This window comes from Peromyscus maniculatus, chromosome X (genome assembly GCF_049852395.1).
Source record: "Peromyscus maniculatus bairdii isolate BWxNUB_F1_BW_parent chromosome X, HU_Pman_BW_mat_3.1, whole genome shotgun sequence".
Lineage (NCBI taxonomy): Eukaryota > Metazoa > Chordata > Mammalia > Rodentia > Cricetidae > Peromyscus > Peromyscus maniculatus.
In genome coordinates this window covers 109,698,827-109,726,563 of record NC_134875.1, presented here as the reverse complement: position 1 = coordinate 109,726,563, position 27,737 = coordinate 109,698,827, and the positions used below count along the sequence as shown (strand labels likewise).

Genomic DNA, 27,737 nt, shown 5'->3' with positions numbered 1-27,737 from the left:
ATGCATGTGTGCATGTGTGTGTGCATGCATGCGTGTGTGCGTGTGCGTGTGCGCGTGTGCGCGCACGTGTGTGTGTGTGTGTGTGTGTGTGTGTGTGTGTGTGTGTGTTATGCATGTGTTTGCAGGTGGATCTGTGTGTATGGAGTCAGGAAGTAAATGTTGGTTATCTTTATCCATAACTTTCCACTTTATTATTTATTTATTTATTCATTCATTCATTCATCCATCCATTCAGTGACAGAGTATTCTATTGAACCTGGGGCTCATTGATGCAGCTAGAATAGCTGGCCAGCTCTGATATCCTCCTGTCTCCCCCACTACTGGGATTATAGATATGTGCCACCATTTCTGGCTTTTTACATAGGTACTGGAGATCCAAACTTAAATACTCATACTTACAAAGCAAGTGCTTTGCTAACTGAGCCATCTCTGTATTGGAGATGCTACCAGCTTTATTTTTCAATTTCAAAATGTTATTTATTTGGTAATGTAGCAAGGCTTAGGTTGCCAGTGGAAAAATTCCTAAATGGGCCATCTTTAATATTATCCTAAAATACCAATGGGCTATCAGATTCTGATGGTCTTAGCTATTCTTAACATTTTATTCATGCCTTGGGCAAATTCTAGGTGACACTAATTTGTGTAGTTTCCCCCACACTTCAACGGAAAATAGATACCATATATTCCTCTATATTCATGAGACAGTGGGTTCTGGGACATCTGGAAGATATCAAAATGTGAGGATACTCAAGTGCTTCATACAAAATGGTGCAGTCTTTGAATATAATCTGTACATCGATCTATGTAAGTTGAATCATCTTCATGTAGAATATCTAATTGTCTTAGTTGCTTTTTATTGCCACGCTAAAACACTATGACCAAGGCTACTTATAGAAGGAAGAGTTTATTTGGAGCTTATGGTTACAGAGGAATAAGAATAGTTTATCATGACAGAACAGCCTGGTTGCCAGTAGTAGGTCTATTGGAGAAGCAGAAATCAAAAGCTCATATCTTAAACTGCAAATGGGAAGCAGTGAGAACTAACTTGAAATGGTAAAAGTCTTATGAAACCTGAAAGCTGGCCTCTAGTGACATACTTCCTCCAGCAAGACCACATCTCCTATCCTCCTCAAATAGCCATCAATTGAAAACCACATATTCAAATACCTGAGACGTATGGGGGGTATCTCATTCAAACTATCATACTAACACACTGTGAACTGTTGGTACACTGTATAATTTAGGGAATAATAAAAATGTGTGTGTGTGTGTGTGTGTGTGTGTGTGTGTGTATGTGTGTGAAGTACAGATGCATTTCCCCCCAACTTGTAGATACACAGTGCTGTCTGGACTTCCTTCACAAAGGTATTAAATTGATCCGTGTTTGGGAAACATTATTTAAGAATAAAAATCAGTGTAATACTTGTAATTCTTACTTCATCAAAGTATACATCTATTTCAGAGAAAAGAATATTAAGAAGTTTAAGGCCCCGTTTCCATAGCAAAGTGATATGACTGTCAGTTTTTCTTTAAAAGGAAATGTCTGTTTGGTCCATTTCAGACATTGTAGGGGATTTTAGCTTCATGAAACCCATGAGCTTTAATTGACATCTTTTAGGACTGAAAATTCATGAGTTAATCAACTGAGGAGGATGCTGGAGTAGCTCCTCTGTACTAGTTTACTTTGAACAGCACATCATGATTATCATTCCAAAAAGCCCTGAAATAACATTTTGCTTCTTTGTGGGGCTGGGAGATAAATACCCTTTATCATCTTTTTTTCTTATGGAATCCATTTTAGCTTCACTAATATGCATTAAGAAGTTTCTAAGGCAATGGGAAATGTCAGCAAGAACAAAATTAATTGGGTGGTCATCCCTGAAGGTACATATTTAGGGATTGGTTCTCAGAATTGTCACTTCATCAGTTTGCTTAAAAAATAGAGGATTTGCTTTACTGCTTGGCTTGAGTCAAAAGTAATTTCTTTCCCTCAGGATTCTCTTCTTTGACAGAAATGATTCTAAGCCAGCTTCCTTATTAACTCACTCTCATTCTACTGAGACAAAACATGTCTTGGTTCTCTTCTCTAACTCTTGGGAAAAAAAAAACTTTGCAAAAACCACATTAAACTTCTACACAAATTGCAATGTTGCCCCAAAATTTTGTTTGCAAAAGCATTATGTATAACACTGAATGTGACTATTATCTGCAGGATATTGGTAAGAAAGTAACATAGATTCAGTGTTTTTTTTCCATTTCATATTACGTAGACTACCCTTAAGAGTTGATAAATAAAATGCAAAATTTTAGCCTGATTTTTTTCTATTTTAGGCACTCAAAGGAAATCAGAGTATCAGTGTGTTTCTCTCAGGTTATTACATTTTGCTATTGTATTCCTTTTAACTATGTCTCTGTCCCATATGTTTTGAGATTTTAAGTTTATATTACACTTATCTCCTCTACATTATATATTAAGTTCTTCCACAAATACAGACTACAGGAGCACCCCTCCTGTACAGTAAAGAAGTAAAGACAGTAAAGAAGAATCTAAGGCACCTGGCTAGAATTTTTGTTTATTAAAAGAGATGTATATTTAACAATAGATTTAATGATCTTCTGCTCAGAACATGCCATTTGGATGAAGGTCTTAGCTCATAAATCATCCTAGGAGATAAGTGCTACAAACTGGAATGCCTTCAGGCCCCACCAATTAAGAGATGGCTAGCTTTGACAAGTGTGAGCAATTAAAAGAATTAGTGTTTATATGCTTGACTTTAAGGAATTCTAGCTTAATAATTTTTTAAATCCATCATATTGGCAAATAAAACTGGGAAAATTCAGCCTGTTAGGTAGGACTTAATCTGCAGCGAGTCAGTTTTTCCACATTCTACTTATTTGTTGTTGCATAACAACTCACCCCCCACCCCCACCAAATTAGATGCTCAAAGCAACACTTCTCATTTAATTTTTACATGTTTGATTCTAGGTGTGGCCATTAGTCTTAGCTCTGTAGTTATCGCTCTTTCATGTGGTTTTAGTAAGATAGTGGTTGGGTCTTCTCTCTTAGATTTCTACCCATTGGTGCTTACTGACTAGAACACCTATGTGTGGCCCCTTTCTGTGTGGAACTTCTTAACAGAATGTTGGTTGGTGAATAAAGTTGAATAGCTGGATTCTTGAGAGAGGGAGGAAAGAAAGGAGAAAGACTATTTTGTGCATCAGTATGTTACCCTTGGAAGTCACCAAGTGCCATTTTATTTTATTTTTACAAAACATTACTCTATTTATTTATTTATTTTTGGAGATAGGGTCTCATGTCATAGGCTGACATCAAACTTGATATGTAGCTGAGAATTATCCCCTGGCCTCCACCTTCTGAGTGCTCAGGTTATAAGTGTTTGCCATCATATCAAGTCTATGCAGTGCTAGGGATGGTACACAGTGCTTCCTGAATGCTAGGCAATCACTCTACCAGCGCCATTATTTCTTATTCTTTAGCAAAGAGTCAGCAAGATTAGTCCATAATAAAGAGGAATTTAGATATCATATCTTAATGGAAGAAGAACAAGCTATTTTGTAAACAGCTATTGAAATTTTGCATCAGAGAATAGTAAAACTAAATATATAACAAACTTGGATATAATAAAGGAGCTGTAGAAATGTTTCACAGCTGGATTGACATGGTCCCTGAATAAACAGAAGAAATAAAAGAATCAACAACTGATAGGACCTGCTAGTGCAGATACTTAATATCAGCTCCAGGGACAGTTAAAGCTCCAAATGGGCCAAAGAATAAAATAAATAGCAATTCTGAGGGTTGCATAGGGGTTAAGAATGAAAAGGGCATATATGCAAGATAGGATGTTTTATCAACTCTTGCTGATGCTTTAGAAGTATCACTGAAATTATCCTCAGCCAGTCATTGTTTCTTTCTTTCTTTTTTCTTTTTTTTTTGGTGTGTGCATTTGTCTATCAGCCATTAGGAACATGTCAATGTATGGTTCTCGCTCTAATGATTTGAACGGATATATATAATGGTGGAATCCACTTCCTGTAGTTGCAGGCCTGGAGATCTGACTTCTTTGAATATGACTTCTTCATTAAAGAGCCAGTAGCAGTGTGTAAAATCCTTTTCACCCTTCCAATCTACCTGAATTTCAGTCTGCAACTATCTTGTCTGACCTCCAGTCCTCTGTTGCATCTATTTGATTCTAGCTGGAAAAGGTTGCCTGCCCTTAAGGTCTTGTGGGATTAGATAATCTTACTTGGATAATCCAGGATAAACTCCCTATTTTCAGATCCTTAACCTTAATTACACCTGCAAAGTTCTTTTTGCTATGTAATGGCAGGATCGCAGGGATTAGGATGTAACAATAATTTGATTCACTATAGATAGAAAGTTGGGATTAACAAAGATACTTTGTCCTCTGCTTGTTTCCTCAAGAAAGTAGGTCAGTCAGCAACTTTTTTGGATAAACACCAGGGTCTAATGGAACCACTTATCTTAAGTCAATTTGACAAAAGACATGGTACTCTCTTGATTTCTGCTACTATCTCTATAATAATGCAAGGCCTAATAGAACTACTTTGAAATCAGAAAGACCAGACTTTGCACAAGTATGCAATGCTTCTAAATTTCATTGTCCTCATCAGTAGATGGGCTAATAAAGTTAGAACACAGCAAAGTGCTTATTGACTGCTAGCTAATAATCACGATGATACGATGACATAGTCATAGGCATTTCATAAGTAAAAGGGTATGAGAAGACCAATAAGAATCAAGAATTGGGTTCCTACCAGTTTTATATTAAACTGATATACATTAATTTATTGCCCTGGTGTTTTTCTATTAGACATAGAAGATAATGCTTGTTTTGAAAAGGGATTTATACGTTTCTTTTTTCATGCTGGGGTTTGAACCCAGAACCTCATGGATGCTAAGTATGTCTTGTACCACTAGGCCAAACACTTAGTCCTGTACAAGTTTATTTTTAAGCAATTTAGCTTAAAAGGAATTGACCAAATTTAATTATAAAAGGCAGTGACTGGGCTAGATACCAGCTGGCTATTTCACATAGCCCATGAACCAAGAATGATTTTTAGAGACAAACGTTTAAAATTTCTCTGATGTTGATAATCCATAAGTTGAACCACAGTTAATTAAAATAATATCCCACCATGCCGGGCGGTGGTGGCGCACGCCTTTAATCCCAGCACTCGGGAGGCAGAGCCAGGCGGATCTCTGTGAGTTCGAGGCCAGCCTGGGCTACCAAGTGAGCTCCAGGAAAGGCGCAAAGCTACACAGAGAAACCCTGTCTCGAAAAAACCAAAAAATAAAAAATAAAAAATAATATCCCACCTCAAAAGAATTCTGTTGTTTTCATGAATAAAGATGATACTTATTGATAACTGTATTTTAATTTTATTAAACATTATTTGTGGAAAGTTTAGTATTTCATATCTGTATGCTATCTTCAGTTTTGTTTCTTCATCTGTAAAACCTGAAGTGTTTACAATCTAATTTTTTACAGAAAAAATGCTACATTCTGATCTAAGTAACCTATGTATTTAATATAAAAACAGATGGTTCATAGATATAAGGGCTCCTAACATTTAATACAATACCTTTCACTTTAATTTGTTATTGTTATTACTATTATAATTATGTTCATGTATGTGTGTGTGCATGTATAGGATGGGTCTGTAAGTACAGGTATGCACATGCCATGATACCTATGTGAATGTTAGAGGACAACTTTCAGGAGTGAATTTTCTTCTTCTGCCATGGTTCTAAGAATAAGACTCAGGCCATCAGGATTACAGGGCAAGCACTTTATCTACTGAAGCATCCTACCAGTCCAGTACCTTCACTTCACAGCTGGAACCAAACCCCAGAAAGATTGGTGACTGATCCAACAGAACTCAGCTGGTTATACAGATAGTTGAGGCATTTGCAACTTAAATCAGTACACTTTTCACGGGAGCAGGTAGACCCTCTAGTAGCACGGTGGTATGTTATCCATTTATGTTTAAATGGATCTCTTCTTATTACCAATATAAAATGGTTTCATAGACAGGCCAGGAGTGATATAGGCCAGAAAGATAGCTGTCCTATGGGTCATCTGAACAGAACAACTTGCTGCTGTATGTTTCCATTTTTCAGAGGGAGCACCTGTTTGTAAACTTCCTGTTAAAGGGTTTTCAGATGCACTCATGTTGAGTTTTTCATTTATTTATTGTTTTTGTTGTTAGTGAAAAGCAAGACATGCTAGTATTCATTTTAAAAAAAGATTTATTTTATGGGTATAGGTGCTTTGCCTGGATGAATGTCTATGCACCATAGATTCCCTAGAACTACCTTTACAGACATTTGTTAACTTCCATGTGGGTACTGGGAATTGAACCTGGGTCCTCTGGAAGAGCAGTCAATGTGTTTAACCACTGGGCCATATCTCCAGTCCTGCTAATATATTCTTGCCAAACTGTAGCTGAAAGTTTTCCTGTGTCCCACTGGGCCCATGACCTCTCTCACCCACTGATCCTGCAGCCACTTGGACCCAAATAAACATACATAGGCTAATATTATTTTTAAACTATGGCCATGGCAGGATTCTTGTTATCTAGTTCTTATATCTCAAATTAACCCATTTTTATAAATATATACTTTGCCACGTGGCTTGTGGCTTACCAGTAACTTTAAATCTTGCTTCTTCTGGCAATGGCTAGCAGCTTCTCCCCTGCCCTGTCTTCTTCCGTAGATTGTTGAGCCTACTTTTAAAGAGCAACAACTTGCTTAAATGTTTTACATTGCTATGGATTTTAGTTTATTGATACAAATTTAAAGTTAATTTTGTTAAACTGTGTGTATATTTCTACTCTTGTTTGAAGTATTAGGTTTATGCAGCTCATTTAAATTGTAATGGATAATTAAGAAATACAGATTAATATTAGTCTTCTATGATAGTCAAACTTATAGTCATGTTAAGTTTTCTAGGTATACATAGATATAATTCAATTAGGTAGGTAATCTTCAAACACTTCAAAGACCTACAGAATATGGCATTTAAAATGTTTTAAAAATTTAGACTTTCTGGACAGTGAGACATGTCTGCTCCTGGCAGCACCAAATTACTTCAGAGAGGAGGATGGGCATCAAAGACACTCTATATGAAGTTTATCTTCTTCTTGGCAAAAATAGCTGTTCTTGCCTGGACTACTTGACAAAATGTTATATTGACTGGACATGCAGGACCCACAGGAAGGTGACCACTGAACTTTGCAAGGCAAAATGGTCCATGTGGCAAAGTATAGATTTATAGAAATGGGTTAATTTGAGATATAAGAACTAGATAATACGAAGCCTACCATGACCATAGTTTAAAAATAATATTAGCCTGTGTGTGTTTATTTGGGTCTGAGCTGCTGCAGGACCAGTGGGTGAGAGAGATTTGTCCTGTCCACAGGCCAGGCAGGACACAGGAAAACTTTCAGCTACACCAAACTGTGCTTGCTTTCTGATAATATTTGTTCATTCAACAGAGTAGGAGCTGTAATGAGGCAATGATTTTCCCTTGCATCAATATCTGTGTTGTTATATGGTTACTGTTTTCCTATCTGGATAGTGATGCCTACCTGTGGCATTTGTCTTTCTTTCTGCAGGTGGTTTACAAATCCAACAACAGTCAATGCCTTTTACAGTGCATCGACCAACCAGATACGTGAGTACCAGATTCTTGATGAGGATTGCACTGATTACTGTAGTTTGCTTTTGGTAGGTTGACCATCTTCACAATATTAATTCTTCAAATCCTTGAACACCTTTCCATCTCCTAGTGTTTTCTTCAATTTCTTCTGTGTTTTCATTGTAACAATCTTTCACTTCTTTTCTCCTTATTAGTCCATAAAATTTTTATATCACCATTGGCTTTTCAAACTATAATAAACAGAACCACAGTGAAGTTTTTCATTAAAAGGATCACATTCTTTTACCTTTCATAACTGTTTTGATGATCTTGTCCACACCATCCTTGCTTTGATGGGGAAAATGGCAGTTAACTGGGAGCAATTTTTATGGAATACAGAAGCTTGAGTGTATTCTGATTAACTCTAGGATGTACTGTCTTTAGGGTGTTTTATTCTGTTGGGTATGTTGGATATGCTGTCCTGGTTAGCTCTAAGTGACAATTTGACAAAGCTTAGAGTCCTCTGAGATGATAGCCTCTGTTGAGGAATTGACTAGATCAGATTGGCCTGCAGGTGATTGCCTTGATTATGAACACACACACACACACACACACACACACACACACACACACACACACACACACATATTTGTACGTGTGTGTGTGTGTGTGTGTGTGTGTGTGTGTGTGTGTGTGTGTGTGTGTGATCCCACTGTGGGAAGCACCATTGCTAGGCAGGAGGTCCTGAACACCATAAGAAAGTAAGCAGTCTTCAAGCCTGCTAGTAAGCCTTCCTTCAAGTCAGCTAGCAAGCAGAACCTTCTGTGGTTTCTTTTGTACTTCAGAGGTCATCCTGTGTGGAATGCAAGCAGACCTACATTCAAATTCCTGTCTTGCTTTCCCTCAATGATGGATCATGGTCTGGGTCTGGAATTGGAAACCAAACATGCCCCCTTCCTCCAAAAGTTGCTTTTGGCAGGAGTGTCTTATCAGCATTACAACTAAAACTAGAACAAATTATATGATTCATTTTTAAAGTTATTAAAGTTCATTATGGCCAAAATTAAAAATCTGACAGCATCCAGAATTGGTATTAAAGATCCTGCCACCGATGGAAACATAAATTAGGCCACCCACATTGCAAGGCAAGTTGACAATGTGTAAAAAAGCCAGAGAGGTGCTTGCACATCTGTGACCATCGTCTGCATGCCTGATCTATTCCAGTATTTTGATTCTTAGTGTCATTTTTGGACCATGAACAAAAACACCTCAGGGGAACTTGTCAGAAATGCAACTTCTCAGACTCTAGCTTATACAAAAACTTAGGATGTGAGGCTCAGAATCTAGTTTTAGTAAAATTTCTAAATTGTAATTGTTTCTACTGAATGATAATGTTTGAGAAACCTTCCCCATAGAACACAAAGCAAGGCAAAAGAAAGCCCATGTGAGAATGTTTGAGGCAGGGTCATTGATGGTAATGGGAAAGGGAAATAGCTTATGTGTCCTTGTGCACAGAAATAAACCAATGTGGTACATTCATGCAAAGGAATAGCATACAACAGTGAAAGTTAAATGGCCTACTATGACACCTGTTAACAGATGAATCTCACTAATTAGGTTGTACAGCAAATCAGTCACTTGAGAAAATATGCAGAGTATGATACCTCATTAATAAAGTTGAAAATCACATAGAATAATCCTATATGTTGTTTATAGTCATATCCATTTGTAGTAAAAGTCATTCAGGAAAAGGAAAGACATCAAATTCAGGTTGGTCGTGTGACCTCTTGTGGGGAGAGCTGATTGCTCCAGGTTAAACTCTTTTTGTTTTTTTCTTATGTCCTCTACCTCTCCATGATGACATCTTCCTCCCCATTCTCCATCTTTGCTCACTCTTCTAGGGATGACATGTAATATTGTGGTTTCAATAGCATTTCTACATTGGTGAACACAGGATGAAATTTATAAGATTTACCATCCTTACTCTTGTGATCACTGTTTCCTAGCTGGATGATAAGAAGAGGCATCTCACTGGCCTTCTTGCTTCTGTTCTCACCTCCTCTGGACTGTTCTGTTCATGGTTGGTTATATTATGTCACCCCTGTCTTCAAATCGTCTTATCTTACTGAGCTTAAGAATTATTACTTTTAATGACCTAGAAACCTGACTTTTTTTTCCTTGATAAGCTCTCATGTTTCCCAGGCTAGCCTCAAGTTACCTATGTAGCTGAGTATTGACCTTGAACTTCTTATGCTTCTGCTTCTACTACCCAAATGCTGTGGTTGCATGTATGTTATCATAGAAAGCTTATGAGGTCCTGGGGCTGGAACCCAGAGCATAGTGCATGCTAGGCAAGCATTCTGCTAACTGAGTTACATTCCCAGTCCAGCATTTGTAGTTTCTCTACCTTTACTAACTCCACTTCCATCTCTTTCTCTGTCTAGTCACACCGGCTTCTTTTCTGTTCCTCAAACACAGGGGACACATACACTTCTCGCAGGGCATTGACACTTTTCCCCTAGAAATTTCCCCAAATGAACTGCATAGTCCATGCCCCCATTTAATTTTGGTAGTGACTCAAGGATCTCTTCTCAGTGAGGTATCAGGCTTATGCCATGGCCAGTCAGCCCGTAGGTCATCCAAGTTGGACCTGGACCTTATAGGACTCTGGCCTGAGATGCAGTTGGAGAATTATGCTTACTGCTATTGTCACCCTCCTGTGGCTCCTTTGGAAATGGTAATTTGTGGGACTGTCTTGAGCGTTATGAACAGAAGGAAACTAAGCAGATGGTGTTAATTTTTGATTTCTACATTAATTAATATAACCAAAGAAGTTGTTAAATATTTTGAGTGTCACTTCTTAGTATGTAAATATTCATTATGCTGAAAATACTGTTGCTTCCTTAAGGTCCAAAGTTCCAAGTTGAGTACCAAGCTGCATATGTTACACAGAGACTTAAGATATTGAGATATCAATTACAATTAAAATTTATAGCATTTATCAAAATGCATTATTTATAAAATATCTGTTGAGCAATATAATGCTGATTAGATTATTAATTTTATTAGTTTATTACCATTTCTTATTTATGTGTATGTGGGGCACAATGCCATGGGATATGTACGGATATAAGAGACAACTTCCAGGAGTCAGTTCCCTCCTTCTACCTTGTGGGTTGTGGGGCTTGAACTCAGGTTATGAGGCTTGGTGGCAAGCGCCTTTATCTACTGAGCCATTTCACTGATTCAGATTGTTTATTTTAATAGAAGAAAGTTGTATTACACAAGCACATGTCCCCAGATGAGTTTGTGGTAAAGTTTGTATGCCCACTATAGGAGGGGCAGAGAAGTAGGGGCTTCTGATGTGGCTGATTGACCCAATCATTTTTTCTGGTTGTTCTGGTGTAACCTTAATGTTACATTGCCAAAGGTGTTTTTGTGGTATCCTGCTTTTAATTAGCAGACGAGGGAAGCTTGGGCACAGTTCTTTCTTCTGAAGCTCATGTTTTCACTTTGAAGTAATCTCTATATCAGTTTGGAGGGTTCTGGTCTCTTGATATGATTGGGAAAGCAGAGGCACGGGTGGCACAGGTGTTATGTCTTCGAGGGGAACAAACCAGGCCATCCTGCTCAGGAAGACTTCAGAAAAGCAGTTGAGCTTAAAGGATGAATGTTGTTCATCTGGCAGAACAGCTCTGGAAGAATCCTGAAGTCTATTCTGAATGACCTGTTAATAATGTAATAATGTCCAAGCATCTCAAATATGTTCTTTAAGTTCCTTTTTCAGAGCTGTACTTCAACTGTTCTCTCTCTCTCTCTCTCTCTCTCTCTCTCTCTCTCTCTCTCTCTCTCTCTCTCTCTCTCTCTCTCTCTCTCTCTCTCCTCCCACCTTCCTCATAGCTACAAGGGTGAAACTTCTTTGAGAATCCAAAACAATGTCCAAATACTCATTTTTCTGCTTGACCAAGTAGAAGTAAAGGGCAGCTGATGCCCGCTGAAGTGGAAAGATGGGAAAATGTCCTCAGAGTAAAATGACTCCAGCCATGGCTGGGATCTTTCTTCTTTCCTCTCCTTTTGGGGTCAGCTTGCTGTGGGCGGCAGACACCCCCAAATGTATCTTTTGTCCCTTTGTGATTACCATGTTATCAATGAACTTGGGGTTTCACAGCCTGTTCCCTAAACCAGATTCATCCACTAATCCGCAATAAGTCGACTAAAAGAGCCAGATTACTAGTGGTAAGCAGAGAAAGACTTATTTAATATGGCCGCAATGGAAAGAGGGACAGTGAGGTCAAAGGACTTCCTCCAAGTCTGTCTTCGGGGTTCTGAAGTGACATTAAAGTTTAACAGGACATCTTTTATTATGCAATAGTTGTGGCATTCAAACAAATCTGTGTAGCGTGCTGGGCCATCTTAAGTTAGAAAGTGTCTAGAAGGATGGAAAATCAGCATGTGACAGTTAAAGGGCTACTCTGGGAAGAGCTGAGACCTTACCAGTGTCATCCAAGCTGCCAGTCTGCCCTCCTGGAGTACTGTCTTCATCACCATAGAGGTAACCAACATGTTGCTTTTTATGTTTATTTTCCTTGGGAGGAGGGTCTCACCATGTAACTTGGGCTGCCTTGAAACTTGCTGTTTGTAGTAAAAGTCATTCAGGAAAAGGAAAGACATCAAATTCAGGTTGGTCGTGTGACATCTTGTCGGGAGAGCTGATTGCTCCAGGTCAAATTCTTTTAGTTTTTTTTTCTTATGTCCTCTACCTCTCCATGATGACATCTTAGGGCTCAGTACTGGGATAAAAACATACACCACTGTTCTGGGCCATGTTTATCTTCTAAAAACTAAAATGTTAACAATTTATGTAGGTATCCCCAAATGATACTGTTTTCAACATGATAAAAATTTATCATACGATAGACAATTTTCAGAAGTTGTGGTTTTTCAGTCAGTATATTAAATAGGTGTTTGACTGCATGTGGGTCTGTGCCCCATATGTTTGGCTGGCATCTGCAAAGGCCAGAAAAGGGCGTCAGATTCCCTAGTATTAGAGTTACAGATAGTTGTTAGCTGCCATTTGGGTGCTGGGAGTCTAACCTGGATCTTCTGGAAGAGCAGCCAGTGCTCTTAACCACTGAGCCTTCTCACCAGCCCCATCTCTTTAATGCATATGTATGGAGTTTGTGGCAGTAGCTTTTCCCCATTTCCCCATACATTGTTGTATAGTATTCAATTTTCTGACCATATGTACACTCAGATTATCTTTTCTGCTGCCGAGCACGTCTCTATCCTCCACCCTTGCAGATATTCACTCCTAGAATTGGTGCTTCTCTGATATTCTTGTGCATTGTCTTCTGAAGTCAGTCAGGGTGATATTCCTCGGGGTAGAACTCCTTGCAGGGAGAGTCTGCAAGTTCTCAGCCAGATGCTTTTAAAGTGGGCGTTCTAAATTCCAACAGTGTTCCTTTTGTTCCCCACTTTCATCAACTCTTGGTATTTGCAGACTTAATTGTTACCAGTCTAGTGACTGCAATAGGTCAGCTTTTATGCAAGAAAAGGGTGATGAGATTGTCTCTTCATTGGTGTTTCCATTTCTCTCAAATGTCACTAAAGGCTCACTGTTCCTTTGGGGAATGTAGTGCATCTAATAATAGTTCTGTCTCCAGGGTTTCCCACTGCTATGCCTTCGTCTTGGCTGGGAAGGACTGACCCCATCAGAAGTTTTCTTGAGGAAGTAGCCATTTCAGGGTAACCCAATGGGTTCCAGAAAGCTCATGGGCAGAGGGGTTTTAAAATGAACAATTTGAAGCAGTATTTTAATTAAGAGATTCAAGCTGTTTCTATTTTCCTAATGACCAGTGCCTGCTCTCATTGTAAATTACATTACCAGGCAAGATGACAAGGAATCCTTTGGGTGACTTCCCCCACCCACTTTCATTTCTGATTTTCTGGACTACAAATTAAGACAGGTGGAATTTCTTCTTACACATTTCCCCACTGGCTTTCCTGGGACTCCCCCATCCCCTCCCAACTGCCTCCTCTGTGCTTCACTGAAGAAGTGAAAAATTGAGGTGATTTTCTAAAATGAACATCTTTATTGATTAGGGGCTAATTCTGACAGCATGTGGCCATCTGTTTAATTGGGTTCCACATCTACAATGTAACTATACTTAGTAACGTGATTTATGAGATTTTCCTTCATGCCTCATTATCATTTTCTGATTTATGCCACTAAGTCTGCTGCTACATGCAGTAAAGACTTGAGCAGAAAATAGAAAAACCTATAGACTTGTTATTCTTCCTCAATCCATGCTTTGAGGTTGGGGCCATCTTTTGATGTTCAGTTATTTTTGCAGAGCAGTTAAATCCTATTTCCAGCCCTTGTCAAGCTACGTATCCATGTCTTAAGACATAGACTGTAGTGTGAAGTCTTAGTGATTTAAATCTGTTGTATTGGGCATTGTAGTAAAGAGCTGTCACCAGTCTTAATTACATTTAAATTGGTAGTTTAGTTAAAGAGGAGAACAAGGAAGTGAGATCATTAGCACCTCAGCCTGTGCTTTCCTAACTTTGACAACTGCAAAACTTATCATCCCGCTTTTTAAAAGGACAAAGTAAAAGCCTCAGTAGAAGAGCTTGAGTGCCATGGCTATAATTATGTGGCATGATGGAGCTAGCCTTTCTGGCCTTTACTATCCTGTTTGCTGCATGATAGACAACTCATAGAGTGTTCAGGAGTGTTTCAGAAAATAGATTTGTAAACTGCCAACACATGGCCAACGTCAAAACTTGTATTTCTCAAACTGGTATGTCAGGCAGCCCTTGGATAGACCCTCATGTTCACTAACAGAGGAATAGGTTAATGCATTGTACTTTAGTTGTGCAACTGAATGTTACTTATATGGCAATGGAAAAGAAAATGCTGTGATATGTGTGCTATGTGTTTGTCACTGTCATAATGATGAATTAAAGAAGCAAGGTACAAGAAGAAATACTATTTTATTTCATGTGTATACAAGCCAGGAGCAGGAAATTCACCTGTATGATAGAAGTTAAAAGAGTAGCAACCTTTATTGGGGGTATTGACTGAGAGAAAGTGTGATAAATAGTCTTTGTCTTAATCTGAGCATTTTATGGGGCAGATATGTTACTGCTTGTGTCTTGTCTGGGCTGTGAATATAGCTCAGTGTCAGGGTGCTTACTCCCTAGCATATGTGAGGCTCTGAGTTCCATTCCCAGGATCATACATAAAATATTTTGCCTTTACTCTGTGTAAGCAAATGCCTTAATGTAAATAGCAATGCATTTCCCTTTTTTTGAGATATCATATAGTAGACATAGATATCTTAGCCTTCTAATAGGTTGCCTAGGGCCAAGTCTTCAGAGGTACACATCAGGAAAACATTTTCTGTAAATTTCCAGACCACAGATTTTTCAGATTTGCCACACAGCTTCAACTTTTGAACTCTCCCACTGTAGTTACAGATAATTCATAAGCCAAGTGAGCATGGATGGGCTTCAGTCAAACTTTATTTATGGAACAGATAGGAGACTGGATCAACCCATGGGCTCTAGTTGTAGTAAAGTCTATGAGAGGATTGCCTCCTAGGAGCTACCAAAGCAAATCTGACCCAGCTTCTATGGTTCTTTGGATCTAGTCAGGTGATAGTAGTGGCTGGAAGAATGAGAAGGTCATATCCAATTTTTATTTCTAGTAGTACAGATTGGTCTTTGGAATAAAGTTTGTCATATGTGTTCATGTCACTGTGAATTTGTAATATGCTTCATTCCAGTATTTTGTTTTTATATTTGTATTACTGACACCATATTAAACAATTATTTTAAGCAAATACAATCTTGGCTTGCAGATGAGCATAGCCTGATAGCTAAACCCAACAAATTTATTATCTTTGCTGTTATATCTAAGAGATTTGGTTGCCCTAGTTTAATTACAGATATTGTGCTAAAAAAGATAATAAGCCTTTGTCTGGAGGCTGGGTTTATCCTGATGCCAAACCATAGAGTTAATCCTGAAATCAAACATAGGCTTGGTTTCCTGTTAAGGACATAACTATTTCAAACTATGAGTATTTCTTCACTCTTTGTTGCATCAGCCTATAGAATGGAAGCTAAGTTAGATATTCACCTATGGCTTCTACTGGGATTTAATGGAATTAAAGTTTTGAATCCATTTGATGCTCCATTTGGAGACATGAGGAAACATCTAGAATTTTGGAACAGTGTTCCATAGTTTTGGAGCTATTAGAGACACATCAGTGATTAATACCAATATCTCATTATCTAGAACACAACTTATCACTTGCTTGTATATTTGAACATGTTGAAAGACCATGGAATAGTATATTTCTGAACATTGACAGAAAATTAATTCCAAATCAAATGTTTAATAAGCTCAAGATATTTTTGATAGCTCTTGCCTATGATACATTGCTATTACAGAACAGAACAGTTTAATTATGAAAAGAAAACTTTTTTTTACTATTTTCCTGTTGGCATTCTTCAGCATATATCAAGTTAGTATATCTTTGGATTGTTCTGTGTTCTATAAGTCTGATTTAAAACTCTGCTCCTTGAAGCACTGAGCCAGTGATGCAGTGGATAATGTGTCTGGCTACTACCCGAAGATTCTAAAAATTGCTCTTTGAGTGGTTGGAAAGATGGAGCAATCAGAAAAGTGCCTCCTCTGCAAGCATTAGGACCTCATTTTATATCTCTAGTACCCATGTAAAACTTGGGCATGGTGACACATGTCTATAATCCCACTTCTAGGGATGGTTGATGGAAATGGATAGACCCCCTAAATCTTAACTTTCCAGCTAGCCTAGACTACTTGATGAGCCCCAGGTTCAGTGAGAAAATCAGTTTCAAAAAATAAAGTGGAGAGCAGTCCATGAAGACCTCCAATGTCAAACTCTCGCTTCCACATGTGCTTCAACACATGTGCACACACACACATGAATACATGCATGCAATACACCCAGTTCTATGTGAATGAGTCACTTGTGTAGAAAATCAGCAAATGAAATTTGGCTTAGGATTAAGGTAGAATTTCTAACAATTTTTTTAAATGGCCCTGAATATAATCCAATAATTTGTAATATATATTTATACAAAGTGGCAGTCTCAGCACTGATGAACACACACACACACACACACACACACACACACACACACACACACACACACACACACACACTGTATATGTATTGGGACTGGAGAGATGGCTCAGCAGTTAAAAGTACTTGGTGCACTTGCAGACGACCCAGGTTCACTTCTCAACATTCAAATCTGGTGGCTCACAAGCACTTGATTTGTCTGTTAAGTATTTTAACTCCAATTGCATGGGATCCAAGCCTCTTCAGTCCTCCACAGGCACCTGCACGCATATGGTGCATAGACATACACATAAAATAAATAAATCTTTAAAAACAATTGAAAACTCTGAAAATGCTGATGGTTATTTTATATCCCACAGCATTAAATATTCACCCAAGATTCACTTATGTCAAAATAAATAAAAATATCCATCTCATTAACCTGCAGATTTTCATCTTTAATACATGGTAAAATATGTATATACCAAAGAGTTGTATTATAATAAATTTCTTTATTATTTATTTTCAGGAAATATCTGTTTTATGTACAGAGATATATACACATATACATATGCTAAAAGTCAAATAAAAATTTCTTGGTGGCAGAGGGGCTGTGAGTGGAAAAGCTTAAGAAGCCCTGATCTAGAACATGTTTCCACTTAACATTTTAGGAAATTGGAATAATCTTCATTTCTCGGTATCCACAGCTCTCTGAAGCCCCTTCCCATAGTAAGTTAAAGCTTAGCTTTGGGATTATATATATATAAAATAGATTCTGAGTTCTGAGGTTGGGACATAAAAGACATTGTGACTTGTCCCTTGCTCTCTTGGATTATCACTCTGGGAGAAGCCAATCACCACATCATGAGGGTACTCAAGCAGCTTGGGGAGAGGCCCACAGGTGAGTCTCCATAGGCCTTTTGTCCATTTCTAACACCATGCTGATCCTTCAGTCCAAGAATTCAGGTGAGTACAACCAAGTCGAACATTTTGACTGTGGTCTCCCAAGAGACCTTAAGACAGAACATCCCCCCAAAAGCTGTTTCTGAATTCCTGGCTCAGAGAAACTGTGAGATAGTGTTTATGGTTTTAAGAAAATATATTTGGATATGATTTGTTATATATAGAATTATAACATTTCCGGGTACTATATGATAGTGGTAGTTGATATTGTATGCTCTTAAGTGGGACAGTTTGATTTTTAATCTTGACTTGGTCACTAGTAACTTGCAGTCTTGGCCAAGTTTCTCAACATTTTTAATCCATAGTTTAATTTTTTTATAAAACTGAGAGGATATAATTATCCTATGGAATTGTGAATATGAAATAATATATATTAAATGCTTAGAAGAAATTTTGACTCGTAGTAGATAAATCATAGCAAGATACTAATGCTTGCTTCTGATAAGTTGGGTGAGAGACTTGCTACCTAGTCATTTAGAGGCCATCATAGTGACTTATTCAATGCATTCTGGGAGCCACTGCAGAGGAGTAATTTAATCTTGGTGAGCCATGATTGGATTATTGGTGAAAATGATGATTGAAAAGACTTTTGAAGGAAAGTAAAGTTCTCTGGGCAGAGAAGAAATGATATGGCATGTAGGAGGGAGTGACAATTGTAGGGGGAACATGCTGCGCTGTAAAAGGTGCAGGAATGGACTACGAGAATGCTCACTTATGCTGGAGCAGAGGCTGCCTGGGTGCTTTAGAAAGCAAAGGTCATAATCTAATTTGTGGAAGGAGTTGATAATGGACTTACAGATCATGTTGAAGAAAGGGGAATTGGTGTACTTTTCTTTAGGAAGTTAAAAAAATAAAATCAATTTTCTTAGTTTTAGTCTTAAAGATAATAGCTCCCCTTTAAAGAGGGGAAAGGCAGGCTACCTGAACAAGCTAGGAGTTTTGAACATGGCCCAAGAAAAAGATGGAAAGGACTTAACCTTGGGCACTGACCTTGCTAAGAGGGAGTTAGGGAATGGGCAAGTTAAGTCTCATGAGAGCCTTCTCTAGTAACTGAAAAATGATAGATAATGCATAATACCATTTTCAACCACTTCCATTCCTACATGAAAAACTCATATCAAGTGGCTACAGTGATTGCACTGTGCACTCTTCTATGCTGGGAAACTATTAATGTGCCTACTACTTATATAATGTCTATTATATCTAATCTTTGCAATAGCTACATAAACTATGCTATGCATCCATTTTACAGAAGAGGAAACTGGAGGCCAGAGGGGTGAAATACCCTACTAAAGACCTTAGCACTAGTGAACTGCAGGTGTATTAGTCAGGATAACTGACCCAGTAACTGCTCAGTTCATGAGGCTAGATGCTTCAGTGATCTCAATATGGCACTGAAATCCTGGAGGATTCCTAGAGAGTTGCTGGTCTTCAGTTCATGTTGGAAGGCTGAAGAAGCTTGGCTTTGATGTTAGCAAATGTTGGAAGCAACAACAAAGAAGTGGGTGCTCTCACCAGCAAGGAGTGAAGCTGGACAGGTAAAAAGCAACATCTTATCCTTTGGACCATCTTAAACTGCACTGCTGCTGGAGAGCGCTACCCACTCTGTGGGAGGGTCTTCTCCCTCCTCACTGAATCCAAAGTAGTGAATAGCTTATCTATACAGAAGTATGTCTCCTAGTTGATTCCAGATCCAATAAAGTTGATAGTCAAGATTAAGCATCACAGCAGGTAAGGGAGTGTAGCTCAATTTATTGATTGTATTCTTTTAATCTTTACACTGTAAGATTAATATAATGATAATGTTCAACACTGGGTAAGAAATGTGAGAAGTATATGAGCTACACATGTGAATGTATACCGAGATATCTTCAAATAATCATTATGTATACTTTCACAAATTCCACTAGTGAGGGCTTCTTTCTCTTTTGATATGGAAAGACTATAGGATGTGAAGTCAGCCAGAAGGTAGTTGCGTTTCAGAAGGTTAGATGGAGCCCATGTCCTATTGATTCCATGCCCATTGAAGGGTTGTGACAATGAATGCACTTTGCTTTTGCCACCTCTAAGCATAGAGCACACTGAAAGCCCTTTTCTAAGTCCACTATTATCTTGTCCCCTTAGAATAAGGTGGATTGAAGGTAGATTATTTGACAGACAGATGCCATAAAATGCCTTATAAAGAATACTAAAGTGTGTTCCCCAGAAGGTGATCATTTCACGAAAATTTACAGTAAGATTTAGAAAGTTTGTTGAGACAGATGAAGTTAAGTCATGAACAAACTTGCAACAGTTTGCAAAACTGACAGATGGTATGCTTAACAAGCACCTGCTGTAAGTGTTTTAAGATTATCTCTGTCTTAGAGGCCTGACCCAGGAGATGACAACTAAGACCAATGCTCTGTGATGTCCTCACGAGTAAACAAAAGTATCCTCCATTGCTAAGCTCACAGTCTCCTAGAAGCCCATTACTGGGTGAGACTACGGCTTCAGGGCCTCAGTCTGCCGTCTGTGAGGTCTTTGTGAATGCTGTTTCTGTTGTAGTGGACTGGGCAGCCAAGCTTCAGGGTTGGTAATGGAAAGTATGGAATGATTGTTAGGGTCAATCTGATTTGAGTGAAGGTGTGAGCAGGGGGCACTGGCTGAGGGCTGAGAGCTACTTGACTGTGAGTTAGAAGGTGGGCAATGGTAGACAGGAAGTTAGGACCAGTCTCACTAATCTGTCTTGATATTCCCAATCTCACATGTCCTCTCTTTAAAAAGTCAATTGTCTTTTACTTTTGTAGAATGCAACTTAAATATCATTTAACACAGCAACTCTTCTACTTCTAGGAATGTACCCTAAAGAAGGTTATAGAATTGAAAACAGAATCTTAACCACCAAAGAGGTGTGTTTGTTTTGCAATGCTGCAGCTTCAATCTAGGGCCTCATACGGCCAAGGAAGACCACTAACACTAAGCTATATCCCCAGCCCTGTATTCTTTTTTCACTTTATGCCTTTACCATCAACAGACATATGTATTGATGAGTTTGCATCTTAAAGGATGATATTGGAAGAGACGAACAAAGGAACTCTGAGTTTTTGCTTTGTTTTGGTATAACTTATATGGGGGAATTATAGTCATATCTTCATTGATGAAATCATCAAATAAACAGATATGGCTTTAGTGGGACACACAGTCATTCATTAACATATATTTACCTAATATATTCCCAGGACTAGGCTGAGCATCATTGATGCTAGTTTCATTGTTTCCTGCCTAGGGCAGCATTTGTTTATATGAAAGGACCAGATAGAGCTTCATATGGGGCAGAGGCAGGGATTAGTATTTTCTCTGTTTCAGAAAGTTGGACTACTCAAAGTGTGTTTAGTGGGGACCAGCAACATCACCACTACTTGTGACAAGTGGACATTGTTTGGACCCTTTAACTAAATAATAAACTCTGGTGGTTTGTACCAGCACCCTGGATCTTAGTAAGATTTTAATAACCAAATGACTTTGAAAGATGCCAAATGTCAAGAACAATTGAGCCATAAAAATGCTGCCAATACAAAATAGGTCAGACATAGTGGGTGAAAGCAGTGCTTTTAATTTCTCCTCATTTGCCTGGGCCCATTCCAGTTTTAATGCTGAAAACTACTGTATTCCAAGCATTTCTTTAGTCCTGGACAAATGGCGATGGGTGCTAACTCTGGTTAAGGGGAGAGATGGTGTTTGTTGTGGAATGAAGGTGATATGGCAGACATAGAATAGAATGGTCATCAAAGAAGGCTGCAAGATGGGGGGCAGATTTCAGAATCTGCTTTCTGCTTGTCCGCTCTAGGATGATAGATATGGTGGCAGGAGGTTACCTGCAGGAAGCCAGCAGATGGCTAAGACATCTTGCTGAATCGCTTGACAGGAGTCACAGCTGTTAGAACGTGATACTTTCTGGAAATGGGAAGGTTGGCATTCACCAAACTATTGAAAGATGCCAACTTGAATAAAAAGCCACTATTAATCTTAGCAGTAATGACAATGAAATCCTTTTATAATAACACACACAAAAAAAAGACATAGCCAAAAGTGCTTTGTAATTGTGGCATTTTTCAGGTCCCAACTAATGCAACTCCCCTGCCCCCAATTTCTAGAAGAATTCTATCTAGGTTATCCAATAGCAAGAAGTAATCCTGAGTAGGATATAATACTCATTCTCTTTTAGCATTCATCCTGAACTTTTCAAGTCAATTACAATTAAATGTATATTGGTCCTTTAGTACAATCATATTTTTAGGTCATATAAAAGTTAATCTTGGAAACTATAGTCTGAAGGAAGTTCAAGTAAAAATATCATGTCACAAATGTGTGATATCAGAGGTGGAGTGAGTGGAATAAACCAGGAGGGCTGAATTATGGATCAGTTACCTTAAACATGATTAATTCTTTACTGTTTTCATGGCCAAGTTACAAGTGGACAACATCATAGATATTGTACCTCAATAGATTTGGTCAGTGGCATTGGTCAGAATTCTAATTTGCAGTTGGGGTTAAGATTAGTTATTCTGATATAAACTGGTGGGGCTCAATAAGACAAATGGTTGATTGAAACTCAGAAGTCCACTCCAAGTGTTCTTGATTCAGCAGATCTAGGGTAGGGGTTCAGTGATTCCACCTCTAACAAGTGCCCAGAGGATGCTGATGTTCCTGGTTTGCATTCCACATTTTGAGAACAAGTTTCCTAACATTTCCTGCCTCAAAGGTCAATTGATTTTTATCAGCCATGTCTTCTACTCATTACTATAGATGCTTATATAAATAATCCCCTTCTCCAAATTCCTCTGCACATCTTCTGTGAATGCTGTATTTCTTTTCTGTGTACTTTAGAAAGGATAGAATAGGTTCACCTTTCTCTTTAGGTCTTGAAAGATATGATTGTTCAGTAACATTCACTTTTATTTTCTATACTGTATGTACTTTGATGATGTATGATGTTTGTACATTCAGAACTTACTCATGTGGCTTGGATTATCACAGAGACTCAGTAAATGTTAGGCCAGTAGTTTCATCATCATGACCAAACCCAATGCTTGCGATAGCTTTTATGATGTATTTAAGTATACTGATAATTCTGAATTTAAGATCATGAGCTATATTCACTTAGTGAGTTATAGAGCTAGAAGCTATTTCACAGGATAAATGAAATAACTGAATGTATAAGCAAAATTCAACTACAAGTAAAACTGAACACGAAGCATGACTTACTCACTGATGATAAATAAGCAATAACTTTCAAGTGTGGATTTTTATATGCATTCATCTTGTCATATGAGACTAGCACCTAAGCCTTTTAAAAATAACTGTCATTATATGCACTAGATCAAAGCCTTATTAATTCATCAACAACTCCATGCAAAACCCAAATATGCTATTAATTGAAAAAGTAATAATGAAATAGAACATCATATGGACATCATCAGTCCTTTAACAACAAATATTACTGACAACTACATTTTGATAAGAACTCAAAGACCCATATACCTAATCATTGGAGAACTGCAAGTATATCTCTATAGAAAGCAGTTACAGCATGTATGCAAACATTTCATTCAGTGCCTGACATTGTACTCCAGTCTACATATTCTGAAGCTCATTTTGACTCTCCTTTTGAATTTTCCATATTCCCTTTTGTGGGGGACCAAGCTTTGCATCTGCCAGTGCCATTTCTACCTTAGAGGTATCTGGAAGAATTCTAACTAAATAATTTAATAATGCTAATCCTTTCACCAGAGTCAGTAGGGATACTGAGTAAAATGGTTCTAGATTTAGATAAGCTTGAGGCATCTTGCTTTGTGTTAATAAATTTTGGTAGATTTTGACAGGAAGAAGGGAAGAAGGGGTTGAGTGTGCTGGGCTTTGAACACTGGCAATGGAAGTTTGAGGCCGCCTCTATTTTTGACCAGTATGATTAAATACAGAAACAAAAAGAAAAGATGTGTGAGTTCTACTCAAGGATGTCTTAAAAAGCAATTGAATTTGTATCAATAAGCAAAAGTAAAACTTCTGAATAAGAGAAACCTTTGGAGACTAGTGTTTCCAGAATATTTGCTATATGATGATTACCTTAAATTGTACTCTTAAGGTTATGTAGTTAAAGGGAAACAACAAAGAGTATAGAGAAAAGATATTAGTATAGGTTATTACTCACAGGTCAAGAGTTTTTGTCTGGTTTTGTCTAATTTTCCCTCCTCAGTGTGTGCCACAAACATTAGAGAGGGCAGTATACTTCATTTTAATCCTTTGGTGGGAAGATATGGAGGACCCAGGGGAAACAGTGTGGTAGAAATTACTTAAAAGTAGGCAGGACTTCTCAGTTTGTTTATATTTGCATATTGTGTTCATGTTCACATGTGTGTTCATTTGTGGATGTTGTGGCTAAGATTTTTTTTTAGAATTACTTTTTAATTTTTTTTTTTTTTTGGTTTTTCGAGACAGGGTTTCTCTGTGTAGCTTTGCGCCTTTCCTGGAACTCACTTGGTAGCCCAGGCTGGCCTCGAACTCACAGAGATCCACCTGGCTCTGCCTCCCGAGTGCTGGGATTAAAGGCGTGCACCACCACCGCCCGGCACTTTTTAAATTTTTTAAAAAATTTGTTTATCTATTATGTATTATGTATCCAGGGTTCTGCCTACAGAAGAGGGCGCCAGATCTCATTACAAATGGTTGTAAGCCACCATGTGTTGCTGGGAATTTAACTCAGGACCTCTGGAAGAACAACTAGTGCTCTTAACAGCTGAGCCATCTCTCCAGTCCCTGTGGCTAGGTTGATGTCTAGTGTCTTCACTGATTGTTTTCCCCCTTGAGAGACAAAACAGTGTTTCTCAATGATTGACTAGACTGGCTGGCCATAGAGTCCTAGAGATCCTCTTGTTTCTGCCTTACTGCACTGGGATGACAGGCACATGTTATCACACCTTGCATTTTACATGGGTGCAGAGGATGCCCAACTTAAGTCTTCATGCTTGTATGGAAAGCATTTTATCTGCTAAGCCTTCTACCAAGCCTTCATACTACGTTTTGATGGACTATGTGTTGGCTTCAAAGCATAGCAAGAGCCAGCCCAACTCTCATATAGAAAGAAAATGAAAGGCAAACTTGAATAATGGAGCGTATTCCAGACCTGGCACTGAGGATGGAAGATTCAAGAAGTAATGTACTGGTAGAACTTAAATACATCATGTACTATTAAATTTTTGGTAACAAAATATAATCATAACTACAGGTAATGCTTTAAGCTCCGTCACCTTTTTGAGGGTCATAAGGTACAGATCCCATTCACTCGGCAGACAGATACTTGCCAAGTGCTCTAGCTCTGTGGGTATTGCAATGAAAACATAGCAAAGCTGAACAAGATGAAGCATTCCCCTATTAGGTCATGAATTTGAAAGAGCACAATGAGGGGTATATGAGAAGGTTTGAAGAGGGGAAAGGAAGGAAGAAATGGTGTAATTATGTCATAATCTTAAAAAACAAAAGAATCAAAAAACCCTTTTATTATAGAACTTGCAATTCCCTGACAAGATTGGTTATCTATTAAAATGGAGAGCAGCTGAGAATTATAGTGAGTTACAAAGAAGAAATCATAGAAGATAACACCAGGGGGCAAGATGATATTTGAACAAATACCTGAAATAAGGTCTGCAGATAGTGGGAGAAAGATAGGTCAAGGTTGGGCAGAAATGGGTGGAGATGAGGGAAAATCATTCCTGTTTGGCATATCTGTATACAGTGTGAATTTGTTAGTCCTGAGTATATTCAATTGCTTTCTTAATGTCTGAGTGATGGGATGATTGATTAATTTTATTTTTTTCTTTATATGTGTCTATACTTAGAAAACTCAAATTAGTGTGATTTTACAATAAAAAAATAAATACTGAAGCTCTGAAACATTGAGACATTTAATTTCTCCTGAAAAACTGTAGCTACATTCAGACCATGATTTGATGACTGTAGAAGTCAGATAGTTGTGGCCGGGCGGTGGTGGCGCACGCCTTCAATCCCAGCACTTGGGAGGCAGAGCCAGGTGGATCTCTGTGAGTTCAAGGCCAGCCTGGCCAGAGTGAGTTCCAGGAAAGGTTCAAAGCTACAAAGAGAAACCCTGTCTCAAAACACCCCCTCCAAAAAAAAGTCAGATAGTTGAATTTGCGGTTATCATCCACTAAATGCGAGCAGTTCTTTGGCAGTGATGGTAGCAACAGGAGCAGTTTGCATTTTATGGTCAGCATTTGTCTGAGCTCCAATGAAGTTAGTCAGTATTCACTGATAGGAGAGTTAGAATGAGAACACTCAGTCAAAATGAAATGTTGACCTGGGTAGAAAACTAGAAACAGGTCCCTGTGGCTTTCCCAGGTGCAAATTAGAGAAAGAGAAATTATTACAATAAACAATGAGGTGATTATAGCATAGAGGTGCCAATATTTTATTCTGTTACAATTGGAGTCATTGAAATTCTGTAACTACAAGCCTTATTTTTGCTGGAAATAGCAATAGAATTTGTTAGTGTTAACAGTACAAGAACAAAACAACACTATGTAATTTTAGTTAACTGTGTTTGGATAGCTTTTAGAAGAACTTTTGGTTAAACATACAATTCTAAAACAGCTAACTTTGATGACAAAAGTTGATTACCTTCAATTAATCAAAATGTAAACCATTCATGTTCACCTAGAATCCCAATTTTCTCCAAAAGATGATCACTACAATCAACTTGCATTTGACACACACACTTTGAATATATATATATATATATATATATATATATATATATATATATATATATATAAAGTCTCAACAGGATAGGCATTAAAATACTATTTATATATTTATGTCTATACCTGGCTTTATTCCAACAACAGCTTATGGATATTTTTTCCATGCTAAAATTTTAAGACTGGCCTTTTTCTTTTTCATTTGCTACATAGCAGTCTTTATTATGGTCTTAAATATACAAAGTACGGCAGTGAACTCCAGAATGTGCTTGGACAAGCACTTGGGCAGTGGTTCTCAAAGTGTGGTGCCTAGACTACGACACACAGCGTTGGAGATGACATTTGAAGCCCTATTCTAAACTAACTAATAACTAGAGAGACCCAGAAAGTGATTCTTCTACGTGATAACAGTTGAGACCAACTGCCATATGTGAGTCCATCCCGGCTATACCACGACGTGCATTTGTAAACACTACTGCACTATACAAAATTACAGGGAAGTGAGGATGGGACATACAACAATCAAAAATTTATGATTTGGGGCTGGAGAGATGGCTAAGTGGTTAAGAGGACATCTTGCTCTTGTAGAAGACCCAAGTTCAGTTGACAGCATCCACATTGAGTTGCTCAACAACTACCTGAAACTCCAGCTCCAGGCAAAACCAATGTCTCTGGCCTCTAAGGGCACCCGAGCACATATGAACATACCTACCCCACCACACACATGATTAAAAATAAAAATAAAAATGAAAAAAACTTATCAGCGACACATTTCAAACAATAAGTGGGTGTCTAATCAAAAGATAGCATAGTTTTTATGTGTTAAATGGACAAATATACAAATACTATAATAAAAATGTCACTTTCTCTTGGAAGTAACTGGTGTTTGCATTTGGTGTTTGGGGAGCTGCCTCTTAGAAGTTACTGTGTAGTGGGAGGAGGAGAATTATCTGAAGCTGAAAGCTTTGACTGCAGATGTGGTGGGTGTGACTTGTAAAGCACAAAATGTGAAGGGTATGGATATGAGCACCTTGTGTACTCCTATGTGGCTGAGTACAGGTGGTTTCTGCTTTGCTCATGGATGGAGGTGTGCATAAGCAAAGGAGCTTTGTCCCAGAATTTCCCCACTGTGTCTGTTGTGTTGGAAGAAAATTGTCTTTTTTTTTATATATATAATAGAACACAGTCTGTTAGAGTAGAATTGAAAGCATACATGTGTGCATATATCTATC

The 27,737-nt window shown here is 38.1% G+C and overlaps 1 protein-coding gene across 1 annotated transcript in view; it reads left to right on the top strand.

The window, feature by feature from the left end:
- Positions 1 to 27,737, top strand: part of Phex (phosphate regulating endopeptidase X-linked) — a 199,435-nt gene that overhangs the window by 144,344 nt on the left and 27,354 nt on the right. The window contains exon 15 of the mRNA XM_006973251.4: positions 7,660 to 7,718. Within this exon, the coding sequence (XP_006973313.1) occupies positions 7,660 to 7,718 (59 nt within the window). The remainder of the gene's footprint in view (positions 1 to 7,659; positions 7,719 to 27,737) is intronic.